The sequence below is a fragment of the Sinocyclocheilus rhinocerous genome, unplaced genomic scaffold, assembly GCF_001515625.1.
Source record: "Sinocyclocheilus rhinocerous isolate Xijiao unplaced genomic scaffold, SAMN03320098_v1.1 scaffold1071, whole genome shotgun sequence".
Taxonomy (NCBI): domain Eukaryota; kingdom Metazoa; phylum Chordata; class Actinopteri; order Cypriniformes; family Cyprinidae; genus Sinocyclocheilus; species Sinocyclocheilus rhinocerous.
The window spans coordinates 222,331-239,174 of NW_015638033.1; the positions used below are offsets into that span (position 1 = coordinate 222,331).

The 16,844-nt window shown below is 36.6% G+C and overlaps 1 protein-coding gene across 1 annotated transcript in view; it reads right to left on the reverse strand.

Moving 5' to 3' along the window:
* Nucleotides 1-16,844, reverse strand: part of LOC107749548 (diphthine--ammonia ligase-like) — a 98,929-nt gene that overhangs the window by 7,865 nt on the left and 74,220 nt on the right. Inside the window, exons 12-13 of the mRNA XM_016564730.1 lie at nucleotides 16,445-16,666; nucleotides 6,765-7,110 (exon numbers count right to left, since the gene is read on the reverse strand). Of these exons, the coding sequence (XP_016420216.1) occupies nucleotides 6,765-7,110; nucleotides 16,445-16,666 (568 nt within the window). The remainder of the gene's footprint in view (nucleotides 1-6,764; nucleotides 7,111-16,444; nucleotides 16,667-16,844) is intronic.

Sequence of the window (16,844 nt, forward strand, 5' to 3'; positions counted from 1 at the left end):
TAGCGTGACACAGCGCCAAACCAGACTTCTTTTTTTCCTCAATGGAAAGCATATTTACACTGTTTGAATCGTTCCCTGTCCACTATATACATTTGATTGTTTGATGAGAAGCTGAAGTACGATGTGACGTCAAAAAAATCGTTGAGCCGATCGTTTTGGTCGTTTTGGCTGCAAGCTTTCAATGCTTCTATCTTCTAAATGCGAATTTTGTCACTGTTTTGGAGCACACTGCCTTATAGACAACCTTAAGACTAACATATTGATACTAACACCCAAAAAACTTTAATTTTGATTTCATGGGGACTTTAAACTGTCCTCAATAACTGTATTTTGCTAGTTTTTGAGTTGCTAGATGGTGTTCTGGAGATTATAACGCACTTGATGTTGCATGTACAGATCACTATTTTGGTGTTCGAGTTCAAAGTCAACATGAAGCGACCTTCACAACGCATTTTGCTTCCAAAAAGTGATGCATTTTCATGTGAAACTGCACATTTAAACAGATGGAGACACCATCTTGAAGAAGGTGTGGGTCTCTGATGCTCTTTCCGAGCTGCCATTCAACGCCTCTCAGACGGCACGTTTTCCATCCCGCCGACAGCGGATGATTATTCATAACACAGCGTTTGGCAGGAGGGATGCGTTCACTTTTATTGGCGTTAAACCAGACTTCTTTTTTTCCTCAATGAAAAGCATGTTTACACTGTTTGAATCGTTCCCTGTCCCCTATATAGTGCACTACGTGCCATTCACTGTACAGAAAATACTAATTCTGTGGACAAGTGACCGATTTCAGCCGCGGCTTCAGCGTCTATTTTATAGTGTAGGAGGCGAGCGCTTCAGATTCTAGAGAGCATTTGATTGGACAGAAAGTTTGATGAGAAGCTGAAGTACGATGTGACGTCAAAAAAATCGTTGAGCCGATCGTTTTGGCGGAAGTGACGAACTGCAAGCTTTGAATGCTTATATCTTCTAAATGCGAATTTTGTCACTGTTTTGGAGCACACTGCCTTATAGATAACCTTAAGACTAACATATTGATACTTTAATTTTGATTTCATGGGGACTTTAAATGTATAATTACACTGTAACAAGGACACCTTAAAATAAAGTGTAACCGAATTTTCAAATTGAAAACAAACTTTAATATCACCGTTCTGCATCATATTTGCTGAATTAAATTCAATACTAGTTTCTTACTTATTTTGGGCTGCTGATTCCAAAAAAAGTGTCTGTTTTTCTTCCGCAGCTTGTCACAATTTCTCATAGGTTTCATCTGATACATTTCGTAGCAGCTTTGCTTTCGACAAGCATTTCTAAGATGAAGTCTTGTTTTTTCCCTTATCAACAGAAAAACTGCCTTAAGACACTATTCCTGTCTTCATCTGATCCAGATTATGACTATTTGTTCAATTCTCAGCCTATTTTCACATGTAGGACATTATTTGATGCCTAACCCTGATGTCAAGAAGTGACAGAAGAAAAAGCAAACTTGAGCCTGATGTTTTCTGCTGCATCTGTAGGTGTTTTATTGCATCCAGTGACAATCACAGATTTTGTGTGGAAAAAAGTTTTTTTTATTAATAAATTTTTTTTTATGTAAAGTTTTTTTTATATTAAATTGAGTATCTATTGCAGATTAAATTAAATGATACATTTCGAATGCTTCTTTTTGTTATTTCGACTGCATTAAAGCTGATACATATAATAAAAAAAAAATCTTATTTTCTATCTAATGGAAAGTTTTATTGATATTTTTGTACTCGGCATTAACAAATTCTGTAATATGTGTTTTTTAATGCAAATAATATGTGGTTTTTAATGCAAATCAACATGTTTTTTTTTATCAAGATCCAAGACTATGTAATTAATTAGTTCATTAATCTAATTTATTTAATAATCAAAGCACTCAAATATAAGCAGAGTTGCATGTAAGCATTTAAATTGCACAAAGTTTTATCTAAACTTTTTAATGACAATTGTTTCTACTCTTGTTGAAATGTGAACAATTAAACGGTAGCTATAGTGAAAACTTGCTTTCATGACCGATTTAAACATTCATTAAATGGAAATAGAAAAGCAGAAAGTGAAAACGAAGCCTTCAGAGAACAGCATCAGCAAAGACGCATTGATTCCTGCAGTGGATTTCTGACACGGTCATGTTTTCCTAACGCACGGCCCGCGGGTCAGTTACATTAACCGCTTAACCACTGTGTGATTGCTGCCATCAGCTCATGATGAAATTCAGACTTTGAGCACATTTATAAACTGATTATGCATAAGCCGACAACACGTGTTGACCTGTTTTCTTATGCATAAACCAGTTTTACCCATTACTTTGATTTCACTCGGCATATAAACCTGCATCGTGCTGCTTACTGAAGTGTGCATGTGATAGAAAGCACTCTTACTGTGGATTTAACCCTATAAAGCCTACTGCATACGCACATTTCTAAGGTCCCTAAATGATCAACATGATCAAACTGTGCTGTTAGTCCTGTCCAGCTTCTCGTGTCAAATCTGGACAGATTTTTGACTGAAGTAAAGGTCAGAATAACTGCAGTAATATCTCCAGATGAACACTTACTGGACTGAAGCAGCTCAGCTTTACTTGATTCTCCATCAATCATGTTTTAGAGTCTCAAATCTGATCCTCAGGATCTTTTGAGGAGCGTTTGTTTCCAGAAGCTTTACTTTCACTGTTCCTCAGCGGAGGAATGATCTTCACAAGCCTCCAGAACATCTCACATCTTCTGAGGAGCCTTTATTTCTTCAGCTCTCAATCACTGCATTATATGTTTGGAGCATTTCAATCTCATCTTACTGAGACAGATTACTGGAGATATAGAGCGATGACTGATATTTAGATCATTTTATGTCAGTATCTGCTCTACTGTAATAAACATATCATTGATTTAAAATCACAAGCATCAGAATATCATCATATAAATATCAGCATCTGCACCTAAATTGCATATTTTTGCTCAGTTTGAGTCTCTGAATAAACCTGAGCTGTTTTTTCCTCCATATTCTCACTATATCAGACTATATGAGCCTGATGCATCAAATATGATGCTCAAAACACACATGCAAACCTTTTTTTATACAGAATATACAGGAAATAACTCTTGTGTTGCCAGGCTATTGTTCTGCATGTAAACTGTTCAAACAGGTTATTTCAATAAACGGATTGTATTGATGTGCATGTAAACATCTGAGGAACATCCGCTTGATTTCTGAAGCACTCAAGAGCGCAGACACCTCTGCAGTCGCTTTCTGAGACGTGTCCGAATGTCCAGAAGCCAAACACTCATCCGTCAGGAGATCCGAGAGAGATTCAGGCTTGCATGTCTTCATGCTCAACTGTCCCGTCCAAGCAGAAGGGTTGGAGGGCAGAAGTCTTCATCTCTCCTCTGATATTGTTGGGCTCTGACCCGTGAAGCGGCTCTCGGCGCTCTCTGAGGCCCTCAGGACGACTGACAGCTCCATAAACACGTCTGAACATATGCTACAGCATCGGTTTCTGCGCTCATGTGACGCTGACACAGAAAACCCTACACCAGATGATGAGGAATCAGCTGCTTCACATTAATGTGCGGTTAGGAACTCATAAATCAATGTGTCTGTCAAAACATGCAAATGCTTACAGTTTCGCTCCTGTACAATTATTTGCAAGAGTAAACAAAGAATTTAGATGCCTTATGAATGATAATATAATAAAACAATATCCTTCTCTTTAATTTTAACACCTTGAGCACATCAGATCACGACCTGAGATGCTATTGTAGTTACTAATAACTTGAATCAGTTTGATATTTTAGGTTTTAATTAATTTGAACACATTTCTAATATATTTGTATTTTAGTTAAAGTTTTAGTATTTGTGCTTTTTAATATGTCTATGTAGTTTTTATCAATTAGCAGTTTGAATTTGTTTCTATATTTTCTATTTTCAAATTGTAGTAATTTTGTTGATTGTTTTTTCATTGGTTTTTGCTTTAAAGTAAGTACATTTTATTTATAGAGCACATTTAAATTCAGCTTACACTGACCAAAGTGCTGTGCAAAACAATCATAAGATACAGTAAAGTATCAAATAAAATACAAATTAAAATACAAAATAACAATACTAATCCATAAATTAAAAATCAGGAAAGGCCATAGAATAGTCTAGACTTAAAAAACGAAATAGACCGAGCACTCTTAAAAAAATATCTATATAGTTTGTCAATTTTTATTTTGGTTTTAGTTATTTTAAAACATAATTTCATCAACCAGCAGAAAGTAAAAAAAAAATAGAAAAAAACTTTAGTAACAAAAGTAACACTTTAAAAAAAAATGGTTTTAGTTATTTTAGTCATTTCAGTACATCAAGTTAAACTTAACTGAAATAATAAAGAAAATATTAAAGTTATATTTTTTAAATGCATTTTATTTCAGTTAACATTTGTTTTGTTTCAAGCAATGAGAATGCTTTTTTAATGGTTTTAGTTAACTATAATACGTTATCTAAAAATATAAGCCATCTAAACATAATATAACAGGTTATCTAAATCTCTAATTAGTTAACTGTACTCAAGAAACGTCGTGTAAATATGAAAGCGCTCGGACTCTCAGTGGACTGCAAACCACTCGACATGTGCGACAGGGCTGCTAATATTGTAACGCCCCTGTGTCCTTATTTGGTTGTTCCTGTCCTCATTAGTAGTTAATTACCTTGATTGGGCTCACCTGTCTGCCCCTCGTTATCCACCCTATATTAGTTCCTGCCTCCTGTAGTCTAGTTTGTCGGTTATTGTGAATGTTACCCTGAGTGTGTGTGTGTGTGTGTGTGTGTGTGTGTGTGTGTGTGTGTGTGTGTGTGTGTCATCTACCCGTATCTGCCTTGTTGTCTCTACATTAAATATCCTTATTTGAATCCTTGTCGTCCTCGTCATCCTGCCTGCCTCCACACACCTTGACCGTGACAGAATAACCGACCCTTTAAGTAAAGTATAGCGGCGTCTTTCCCCTCGTTTGTTTTTTCCAGTTTTTGTCAGTTTTTATTTTTTATTTTTTTTATGGATTACCCCGCCTTCGAGATCCTCCTGCTGGAGCAGGGGGAACGCTCTCTTGAGGACCACACAAACGACTTTCTGTCCCTGGCCCACCTCACGCACTACCCGGACAACTGCCTCTGTACCTTCTAATCTGCCTTGTTGTCTCTACATTAAATATCCTTGTCGTCCTCGTCATCCTGCCTGCCTCCACACACCTTGACCGTGACAAATATGATCTTAATATATGATCTTATCATTAGTGCTCTGGAAACTCTATTATAGAAGTGTAATTACATTTCGGCCTGTGAAATTGTGGGAAAGTGCTGGGGACCTTTCCACAAGCAGGGCCAGATTCATGAAAATCTGCTTAAAGACGTTAAGAAATGTCATAAAATGTTTGTAAAAAAAAAATTAAGACGTTCATAAGAATGTTCGTAAGTGAAATTCTTGAAAAATTCTTAAGATGTTCTCATATATTCTTAAGAACATCTTTTTTTCCCTGTGTATGCTGCTGAAAATGAGTTTGTAATTATAAAATTACAAACGAGGTCCCTATTTGAGTGTTTTTTTCTAGAATCGTTAACGAATTATGAATTCAGCAAAAAAGTCATATCATGCCATAATCATGTTTGCATTACTAGTAATAGTAATATTTGTCATATATAGCTGGTGTTTTGTTGTAATGTTTTATATTTGAAACAATAAAATCATTAATCAACTTACTTTTGTGGATTTCAGACAAGCTGAAGGTTATCCTAACTCTAAGAGGTTATTTTTCGGTGATTTTTAAGAAGATTTGTTTCAGTAATTCAAATTCTTCTTAAGCTTTGTCTTTAGAACAATCTTAAGAAAAAAGATGAGAACATTCTTATACAAAATATTATTAGAAAACAAAGAAAATTCATTAGACAATAATAATAATGCTTGTGCATGTGTGTGTGTGTGTGTGTGTGTGTGTGTCATAGTCAAGCAATATCACACCAGCAGGGAGTGCTGTTTTTCTCAAATATCAGCACGACTGCAAATGTGATATTGATTTATACAACAGTTCAATAAACCGGAAGTTAATATCTGTCTTTTTCTCTATTTTGCAAAGAAAAATAAATGAATAGAACTGTTAACAGAACTGTTGTGCATCTCTGAGCAACACAGCAGTGTTTCGTTCCTCAGTGAATCAGTCTTTTTGTACGAATCACTTTTGAATGAATCAGTGCGTGTGAACAGTGACGGGTGTGACATGCATCACATATGATCCATCAAGACGTAATTAACTGACTCTGCACAGATCAAGCAGCGTTTAAACAGCTCTAAACAAATATGTGGCTGGATTTTGATGAGAGAGACAACAGGAGATGCACTTTTACACCAGAGGAAGCGTTATTATGGATTATGGACTCGTATTTTAGTTAAAAACGTCTTAATGCTGGATTTGTTTCAGCTTTTGTCTTCTCCAGATGTTAACTGATGGACTGGAGTGCTGTGGATTACTTGTGGATTATTGTGATGTTTTTATCAGCTGTTTGGACTCTCATTCTGACGGCACCCATTCACTGCAGAGCATCCATTGCTGAGACACTGATGCAATGCTACATTTCTACAAACCTGATGAAGAAACAACTCATCCTGATCTTGGACGGCCTGAGAGCTAACTATTCATTTTAAGAGTGATCAAAACAAAAGAGAATTTCAGCAAACAGAGCTACTAGACTATGGAGCTGAACCGTACCTGTGGCGATCTGTGTGACGAGCGAGTCGTGGCTCTTATAGAAAACTCTGGCACACAGAGCAGAGAGACCGGCGGTCTTGAGAAGAGCGCTCCGGTATGAAGACAGCAGCTGATCGGTGATGCTCTCGGCTGCTGCGTGAGGATCGCTCAGACACACGCTGAGAGACAGAGAGGTGTATCGAGCGCAGCTGGACTGCAGCAGACGGCACTCGACGCTGCACGCCGGGATCTGTGAGACGGAGAGATGAGACGCTCTGTCTGTGGGACGGTCCAGCACAGCCGTGACATGCAGCTCCACCGCTGCTCCTCTGGGTAACGACGGCACGACTGCAACGCTGCTCTCCACCTGAAACAATCCCAACATGCACTGCAACATCAATGAAAAGATGCACGTAAGACGGTGAAGAAAGCAAGAGAATTAAGGACTGTAAATGTTTTTCATTCAACAGTTGATCATATCCAAGAGGATTCAAAACACTGAAGCCGCGGATCTAAACCCAATGCACTTGCTTTGAAACTACACACACTGAGATGCGGAGTTTAAAAACTAAAACTAAATTAAAATGCATTTCGATTTATCAGGAACCTTGATTTCAGCCCTAGCAAATTATATTTTTTTCCCGTTTTTGTCTTAGAAACACGTTCGTGGCAACTCATGAAGTTGACTAACAGGGTTTCTGCAGATTAAAAAGGTAAATTTAAGACTTTCTTTTAACACCAAGTAAAGAAAATCTAAGGAGATTACAGAGAACACAAAGAAATTCATCAAAATGGAGAGAGCTTATGATTAAAACAAGAACAAATATCAGCCAGTGTGGTCAGAAAAATAAACCTCATTCAAAGGGAAAACCGGCTGAGTTTTCAGACCAGAAACAGATAATTGTTCTTGTTTTAATCATAAACACACATAACTATATTTCTCAGAAAACAAGACTTCATATTCTTCTTCATTGTGCATCTCAAGTAAATGTTTATTTAAGAATGTTTAAATGTATCTTTGTTTAAGAATGTTTCATTTGTGCAGTGCATGCAACATTAAATGCAATGACTATGAATTTTAGACTTTCTGCTCTGATTTAAGAGGTAACTCTTAAAGAAGCCTTTATGTATAATGCATAAGAAAGGAGTTCATAATATATGTTGTAATGCATTTTTTCATGAATAATCGTAACCAGTTAAAATGCATTATACAGTAATATCTGAAGGTTTGTTTGTCATGTGTTTTAATGCACTGCACTTTCTAAAGGTGTAGCAATGAATAGTAAAATATTGTCATTTATCATAACTGTGGTTACAATTATTCATGAGATCATACGATGCATTATAAGGTGCATTCATTGATGCATTAAAATACTTTTTAAATGCATTATATATAAATGCTTTAAGTGCTACCAACACCTTTTTAGGCCTTATTTTGTGGAAAGGCGAATTAAGTCTTTAAGACCCACAGAAGCCTGTATAAAGTGTTGCAAAGCAGTGCGAAGCGAAGGCTTGTGGAGCCGATGCATGCTGACAAAACATCCAAGCTGCTTTCCACCTGAACCCAGTTAAACCAGCTTAAACCAGCAAAAGCGAACGCAGAGATGAACCACAACAAAGACACGCACGGGTCATTTTACATCATTTCATCACACTGGAGAGCGGCAGTGATGGCTTTAAATGTCTTCATCATCATCCGCAGAGTTAAAATCTTTATTCTGGGCTGGCGTCTGTGCGCAGGCCATTATCGCCTCTCAAACTCACAGCCCTCAAATAACACCGTCTCATCTGCTAAAGGGGGACAAATGAGTGTTTCATACAACAGCCGCTTTGTTGTGCCGTCGATAAGGGCAAAAACACTTAACCCCCTTTTCAATTGGCTGGATCAATTTTCATCCACTCACATCCCACTCCAGCACAGCAGAATAATGACGGGTTACATACACTTTATTTTGAAATTCACCCGAGAGCAGACGGCGAATAAATCAGAGGCTGCTGCTCGTGACCCGACGGGCGAACGCTGCACTTACCTCCAGATTAAAGCAGTCGCCGCTGATTACAGATCAACATCGAACCACTTTTCGGCGCGGCCGTGAGTAAACAATAGCAGTGTGTAAAGTGTTCACTCAGACGTCTGTAACAAGCGCGCTTTAATACGCCAAAGATTAGCACTTAGCAGCGGCGAGGTGCTGTAATGAGCGGGAGGCTGTTGATGGCCCTCGGGAGCCGTAATAAGGCTGCGCTGGGATCCGGAGGGCCTTGTTTAGTGGCTTTAGAGGCCGACCTCTCGGCACATGATACCAGCCCGAAACACAGCGGTGGACCACCTTCATGAGTCAAACCCAGCAGAAAACTCTGAATCAAACTACAGCTCATCACCAAAGACCAAACCCGTGTGAAACCACACTGCCTGTCCAACGATTGCAATAATTACGATTTTTAAAATGTCTCTTCTGCTCATCAAGGCTGCATTTATTTGATCAAAAATGCAGTAGAATTGTGAAATATTACACAAAGTTCAAAAGAGCAGCATTTATTTGAAATATAAATATTTTGTAACGTTATAATTGTCTTTACTGACACTTTTGATCAATTTAATGCGTCCTTGATGAATAAAAGTATTAATTTATACTACTTTGTAAAAAAAAAAAAAAATCTTACTGAATCTTACTAAATGTAGTGTCACAGTTTCCACAAAATAAGAAGCAGCACAACTGTTTTCAACATTATATATTATATAATGCATATATTAAATACAATAATATAAAATATAGTCAAATAATTAGCAATACATTAAAATAATTGCATAAAATAAATATAAATTAAATTAAAATTTCATAATAAAATAAGAAATGTCTTCACAATGATTTTTTTAATAGAACTTGACATAACTAGAAAAATGCATATTCATTATAGAAAGGTCTAAGACCTTTTAAGATTGTATTAATTTCCAGAAATCACACTTTTAAACTTGATCAAAATGACAGTTGTTGATGAAACAAATCAAAGCCAGAAACGTGATTTCATCATCTTGATTTCTAACTCGTTTAGCTTGCTTTCAGGCATTATTTGGTGAATCTGTGATGAGAAACACCTACAGACCCGCAGATTCTCACTGCAAAGTTTCAGTGTGACGAGATCCTAAACTGAAACACTACATCATTATCAGCCCCTCATCGAGTGTGAACTCCTGCTTCTGGATTCTCCTGCCAGTGACTGAAGCTGCTCTTTAGGCCTCTTCTTTTTTAATGCATATTCATTATAGAAAGGTCTAAGAGCTTTTAAGATTGTATTAATTTCCAGAAATCACACTTTTAAACCTGATCAAAATGACAGTTGTTGATGAAACAAATCAAAGCCAGAAACGTGATTTCATCATCTTGATTTCTAACTCGTTTAGCTTGCTTTCAGGCATTATTTGGTGAATCTGTGATGAGAAACACCTACAGACCCGCAGATTCTCACTGCAAAGTTTCAGTGTGACGAGATCCTAAACTGAAACACTACATCATTATCAGCCCCTCATCGAGTGTGAACTCCTGCTTCTGGATTCTCCTGCCAGTGACTGAAGCTGCTCTTTAGGCCTCTTCTTTTTTTCATCATCTTTAGGCCTAATCATATTTTCATTTATACTCTTTGAGAATCGTTTACTCTCGCTCTGAACAAAACCGACCGACAGTAAAAACTCTCTCTCAAAAAAAGATCAGTACTGAATATGACCAATATTTAAATTTCTTAATAGAAAAAAAATGGACTAATATTTAAATTTCCTACCAGTGCTGAAATTTCTTTAAAGAATAAAACCAACCGATATTTTAATTTCTTAGAACAGAACAAAACTGACCAATATTTAGATTCTCTCAATAGAACAAAACCAACAGACTTTCAAATCTGTGATCAATATTTACATTTCTGACCAATATTTTAATTTCATAACAGAACAAAATTGACCAATATTTTAATTTCTTAATAAAGAAAAACCGATCGATATTTAAACTTCTTAACAGAAAAGAAATCAACCAAAATTTCTTGACAGAATAAATATATAGAACAAAACTGATCAATATTTATTTATATATAATTCTTAATTGAACAAAACCATCTGATATTTCAATCTTTGATCAACATTTAAATTTCTGACTAATATTTAAATTTAACAGCACAAATATTTAAATTTCTTAATAGATCAAAACTGACCATTGTTTTACATTTCGGAGCATTATTTAAATTAATTAATAGAACAAAACTGGCCAAAATTCGAATCTCTTAAGATAACAAAACCAACCAATGTTGAAATTTCTTAATAGAACAAAACTGACCAATATTTAAATGAATTAACAGCACAAACCCCAGCAGTATTTCAGTCTCTTATTAGCTCTGAATGCCCGAGTGTGTGACTGCAGCACTGATATGTGTGCTAGACAACTCTATAAACACAATATAGCTAGATCTAAATGCTAAGGTCATGGGTTCGATTCCCAGGGAACGCATATACTAATGAATGCAATTTTGCATTGGATAACAGCGTCTGCCAGATGCATAAATGCAAATGTAATAATTGCAGTACCAGTGTGAGAGAGCTGATACACCACTCTTCAAAAACTTCATAAAGTTGTGAGCAGGTTTTGTTTTGATTGATCTGAAGTTAAACGCTCTCCACAAACAACACATCTGCTCAGCCACCAATTAACCCCGCAAACTCCATCACACACCCCATTACAGACATTATGAACGCTCTGTCAGAAGCACACGGCCGTGTTTCTTCTGCTTCAGCAGCTCCATCTCTTTAACTAGCGCTCTGATTGTTGGATGCATGCTGAAGCCACTGGTTAATGTGACGACTGGTTTATCGCTCATCTAAAGAAAGCATTTCCATCATATGAGTGCATATGTTGTTTATTATTCATGCAACAATACATATTGCTGTTATAGTTTCAATTAACCATTGCTATATGATAACTTTGTGCTCTTATGTATGTCTTTAGAATGATTTTGTTAAAATTTAACTATTAGGCTATACTGAATGAAATAGCATAGACATTTGCATGGCTGGTGTTTGCATATTTCATTTCATTCTGTAACCTGTTGTTCTATAGATCTGTATACTAGAGTTAAATGCTACTTTTTTTAGGCTAAATTCCATGCTTTATACTGTAGGAATAGTGCACAAATCCAGCAGCATGTCAGCAATGTGAGTGCACACAGGAGACATCACTGCTGACAGCCACCGTCAACACACACACACACAAACACACACACACACACACAAACACACACGCATGCACGCGCACACACACACACACACACACACACACTCACACACACACACACACACACTCACACAGAATAAAACTGACCAATATTTAAATATCTAATAGAATAAAAACCAATATTTATATCTCTTAATAGAACAAAAAGGACACATTTTTAAATCCCTCACTGTACACACGCTCACTTTAACACTATATTGTCATTCATGTAGTTTATGCATTGCTCAAAAGATATTCAAAGCTGTTTATCTTGCTTGCTGTCAAAATAACTTCTATAAAGTTGGCATACAATAGAAAATTTATTTTCTAAATGCATGTCATAGATTTTACAGTGAACAATTCATGCATACAGTATGTTTATGTTTTTAAATTTTTACCTTGTATCATTTAATGCTCGTAAGCTCCACCCCCTGCCAGAGTGCCACGCCCACATCTCAACATCCAATCAACAGCCAATGCACAGAACCAAGCCCCGCCCTACATTCTTTATTTGTGGAGAATCGGTTTCACTCAGATGTACGTCATAATACAGAAGAATACAGGAAGTAGAATATTGTCATGCAGAATAAATGCTTTGTAAGTACTAATAAACAGCCAACATGTTAATAATAGGCATGCTAATAAGCAACTAGTTAATAGTGAGAATTGGTCCCTGTCCTAAAGTGTTACCACAATAAGTACTAATAACTAGGTGCTAACCTGGAACATACCCTTAACCCATGTAACTACCGTATATTATCCAGGACTTTCTCAGGTAAGTACATTGTAAGTACAGTAAGTGCACGTAAAAATAATTTTAGTATTTGTTTTGCTAAACATGCATACACTTGATTTTCTCAAAAATAACATGAACACATGCACTGCCGTGAAATCAGACTTTATAGCCATTAAAATGTTAAGTAACTGAAATAAACACACAAACAAAACACCTCAGACCAGTGCTGTTTCAGTATCACTGAGATAAGATTATCGTTTTTATTAATATTTTGAATCAGGTTTTTTATTTTTATATTTTCTGTTTTTGTATTAATAATTTTCAACATTTTTAGTAATAGTAACAAGGAAACCTTAAAATAATGTTTATAAAAACGGAGAGTTCCGGTGCTTGATTCTGATTGGTTGAGCCGCGTTCGAAGCTGTTGTAAATTACTCTACAAAGTAACATACACCTTTGTTTACGTTTGGCTGTTGCTCGGCAACCACTTTGTTGCAACCACAACTGTTTCTGAGGAGCTACATTGTTTGGTGGAAGAATACTGTTTTTATTAATATCATTACACTTTATTTGCTCCGTTTTATTTTGTAAATCCGTACTACCTATATGGAATAACCGTTTTATAAAAGCAATAAGCCCCGTGAAGCCGTGGTTTACAGTGAATTTACAACAGCTAAGGGGCATTATTCACTGTAAACCACGGCTTCACGGGGCTTATTGCTTTAGTAACCAACATTTTAATAAGATGATAAGACAAACGCATGAATGTCATTATCACTGATCTCTGAGAACAAGGAAATAAATGATAAAAATCACAAAGAAAGTAAGTGATGGAGCAGCAACGGCTGCCAAACGAGTGCATTAATATTCCTGTCACACTAGTGTCCTGTTATATCACACTGCTGCTGGGTTTGCGTTAGAGCATGTGAATGACAGGTGTGCAAACCTTCACACACAAACATCACTTCTGAATGCACACATTATATCATAATGTGAAGCAAAACAGTATTCAGATCACCAAGACTTTAATATTTGGTCTGAATGCTGGTTTTAATCATGAACTCAGTATGTCGTTTGTTAGCACGGATATATTGTCATGCCGTTCGGCTGAAATGAGTGCCGGTGCTGTGTTAAAAACACTTAAAACAGAGCAGATTCAGCACAGATCTCACAAGACAAACCGCACGCACCGACAGCAACTCGCATCAATCACCTCTGCTTAACGGCTCCATCTGATCATCTTTATGGATCACATCATAAATAAATAAATACCCCAAATCATAAGGCACATATCAAGCCTCCAACAAATCATATTTTCCCACCTCAGGCATTAAAGACCTTTTATTATTTTCTTTTTTTTTAGACACCTTTCATTCTCAACCCCGTAACATGACATGTTTTTATTTTTTTATTATGTTCCCTGAGGTGTAATTATAATATTACTAAAGTTTTTGGACAAAAAACAGTGATTTATGACCTTTTTCCACCCTGTTTCTCATCCTCTGACTGAAACAGTCAGTTTTGGGGTGTTTTCCCTTTAAGAGGTCAGTGTACCCGCCCACTTTTATGATTGGCTAGCATCAGTGCCTATGCATTACCGTTTTAAAAATAGTTTTTACATTAAATACCACGTTACTTACCGTTTGCGGCATCGTTGTTGGGTTCAGAACAGTTGGCACGGCCTGATCTGGTCTAATCTGATCATTATGATTTTTTGCATTGTGATGGTTTATCATATTTCCAGCACATGAAACTGCCAAATTCTCATCACAGTTAATTAACATGAAAAATTCGTTCTCAGAGTTTCGAGATTTAAGAAATCTAGAAAGTTACCATTTGTAATTCACATTTTTCTCAAAGGTCATTCTCACTATCAATGTCACTGTACATGTGTACAATAATTTTATTCATCAAGGACGCATTAAACGGATGAAAAAGTGACAGTAAAAGATTTCTATTTCAAATAAATGCTGTTCTTCTGAACTTTGTGTTCATCTGTGAATGCTGAAAAATAAAATGCATTACGGTTTCCACAAAAATATTGTGCAGCACAACTGTTTTCAACATTGATAATAATCAGAAATGTTTCTTGAGCAGCAAATCAGCATATTAGAATGATTTCTGAAGATCATGTGACACTGAAGACTGGAGTAATGATGCTGAAAATACAGCTTTGATCACAGAAATAAATTATGTGTTTTTGATCAAATAAATGCAGCCTTGCTGAGCAGAAGAGACTTCTTTAAAATGTTTGTGGAGAAAAAAATTAATATTTGAAACTATATTTTATTTTTCAGGATTAACAGATGAATAGAAAGTTCAAACGAACAGCATTTATTTGAAATAGAAATCTTTTGTAATTTTATAAATCTCTTTCCTCTCACTTTTGATCAATTTAATGAGTACTTTATGAATAAAAGTATTAAAAACTAGAGTAATTGCTGCTGAAAATACAGCTTTGATCACAGGAATAAATTACAGTTTAACAGATATTCACATAGAAAACAGCTGTTTTAAATTGTAATAATATTTCACAATTTTTACTGTACTTCAGATCAAATAAACGCAGTCCTGGTGGGCATCATCACTCCACAATCTGTGCATTTAGTGTGTGTATCTGAGCATGGTCTGGTGTCAAGAGTCGTTTCTGATATCTGATCTCTCAGTAATCGTCATAACTACATGTGAGCTGATCAATCAGAGCGCCGTTCAGCGAGAGCTTCAGGAGCTTTCACAGTTTTGTAGAGCGTGCATAACATAGTTGTCACCAAGTTTTAACACCAAGTAAAGAAAATTTAAGGAAGAAGTTAAATTAACGTACGTCAATATGGTCTCAGAAAACTCAACTCAATTCAAAGGGAAAACCAGTTTTCAACTGCACTGACGATGTTGGTTTTTATTTTAATCATAAACAATTCTGTTCAATTTCTCAGAAAACAAGAGTCCATCTGTTCAACATGCATCTGAAGTAAATGCATCTTGATTTAAAGGGGACGTAACACACACAGTTTCTGCCGATCTCATGTTAATCTTGAGTACCTATAGAGTAGCATTGCATCCTTCATATATCCAAAGAGTCTTTAATGGGTCACACACTGACTGAAATTTAATCTTAATCGAATTTAACCTTCTAATTTTGGTGCTTAACGGATAGGAAATGAACATGATAGTGTTTGAGAATTAGCTCAGTCAGCGGAAAGGAGAACGTTTACGACTACCTCTGGAAGCGGTCGACCGTGGAAAACGTTCACCTGTGTTTAGTGTTGTCCACTTGTGATCGGATCAATGAAAACACATCTTAACAGCATCTTCATTTTCTATGCAGATGCACATCCCTACAAGATCACCCCTAACATTCTAGAATAATTCATTCTGTCCAAATATCGACTGTATTTTTAGTATCACAATATATTGCATAAAAACTAAATATTGCAATGTCAGTTTTTTTCCAATATTATGCAGTCTTATCGTGCACCTGTTTTACAGAAATATTCCCTCTTGACAAACAACTCTGGAAAAAAAAAAACTTTTTGTCGAGTGTGTTGAGGACAGCGGGTCATGCTAACAGCCACGCTTTCATCTCACCTGAGTGAGATCTGCAGAATCACAGTCCATCAAAAGATATTTCATCTGTAATATACAGGTATGTGGAGCACAATGCTGGACCAGTGAGCTTCCACTGTGTTTATGGGCTGTTAAAGCAGTGACTGACTCACCTGGACGTCCTGTAGTTTGGTGTCCCAGGTCTCTGTGACGGCTGCAGTGTGTTCACGGTGAGTGATGTAGATGTGCGCCTGCAGCACGTGAGCCAGTGTGAGTCTGGAGTCCATCGCAGACCCTTCTCCATGTGACTGAAGCAGAGCCACCGGGCCCTTCACCAGCTGCATGGAGCAGGGCACCAGAGCGATCTGTCCCGCGCAGAACACCGCCGCCCGCACCTGAGACCCACACACAACTATAGAGTCTAAACACTGCTGACTCCACTTTTCCTTAATGGAGACAAAACATGACACAGACATCACTGGGGAAAAAAAATATTCATGATTCATCACTATACTATGGAAGTAAGGATTATCTCACAATTCTGACTTTTTTCTCGCAATTCTGACTTTTTTT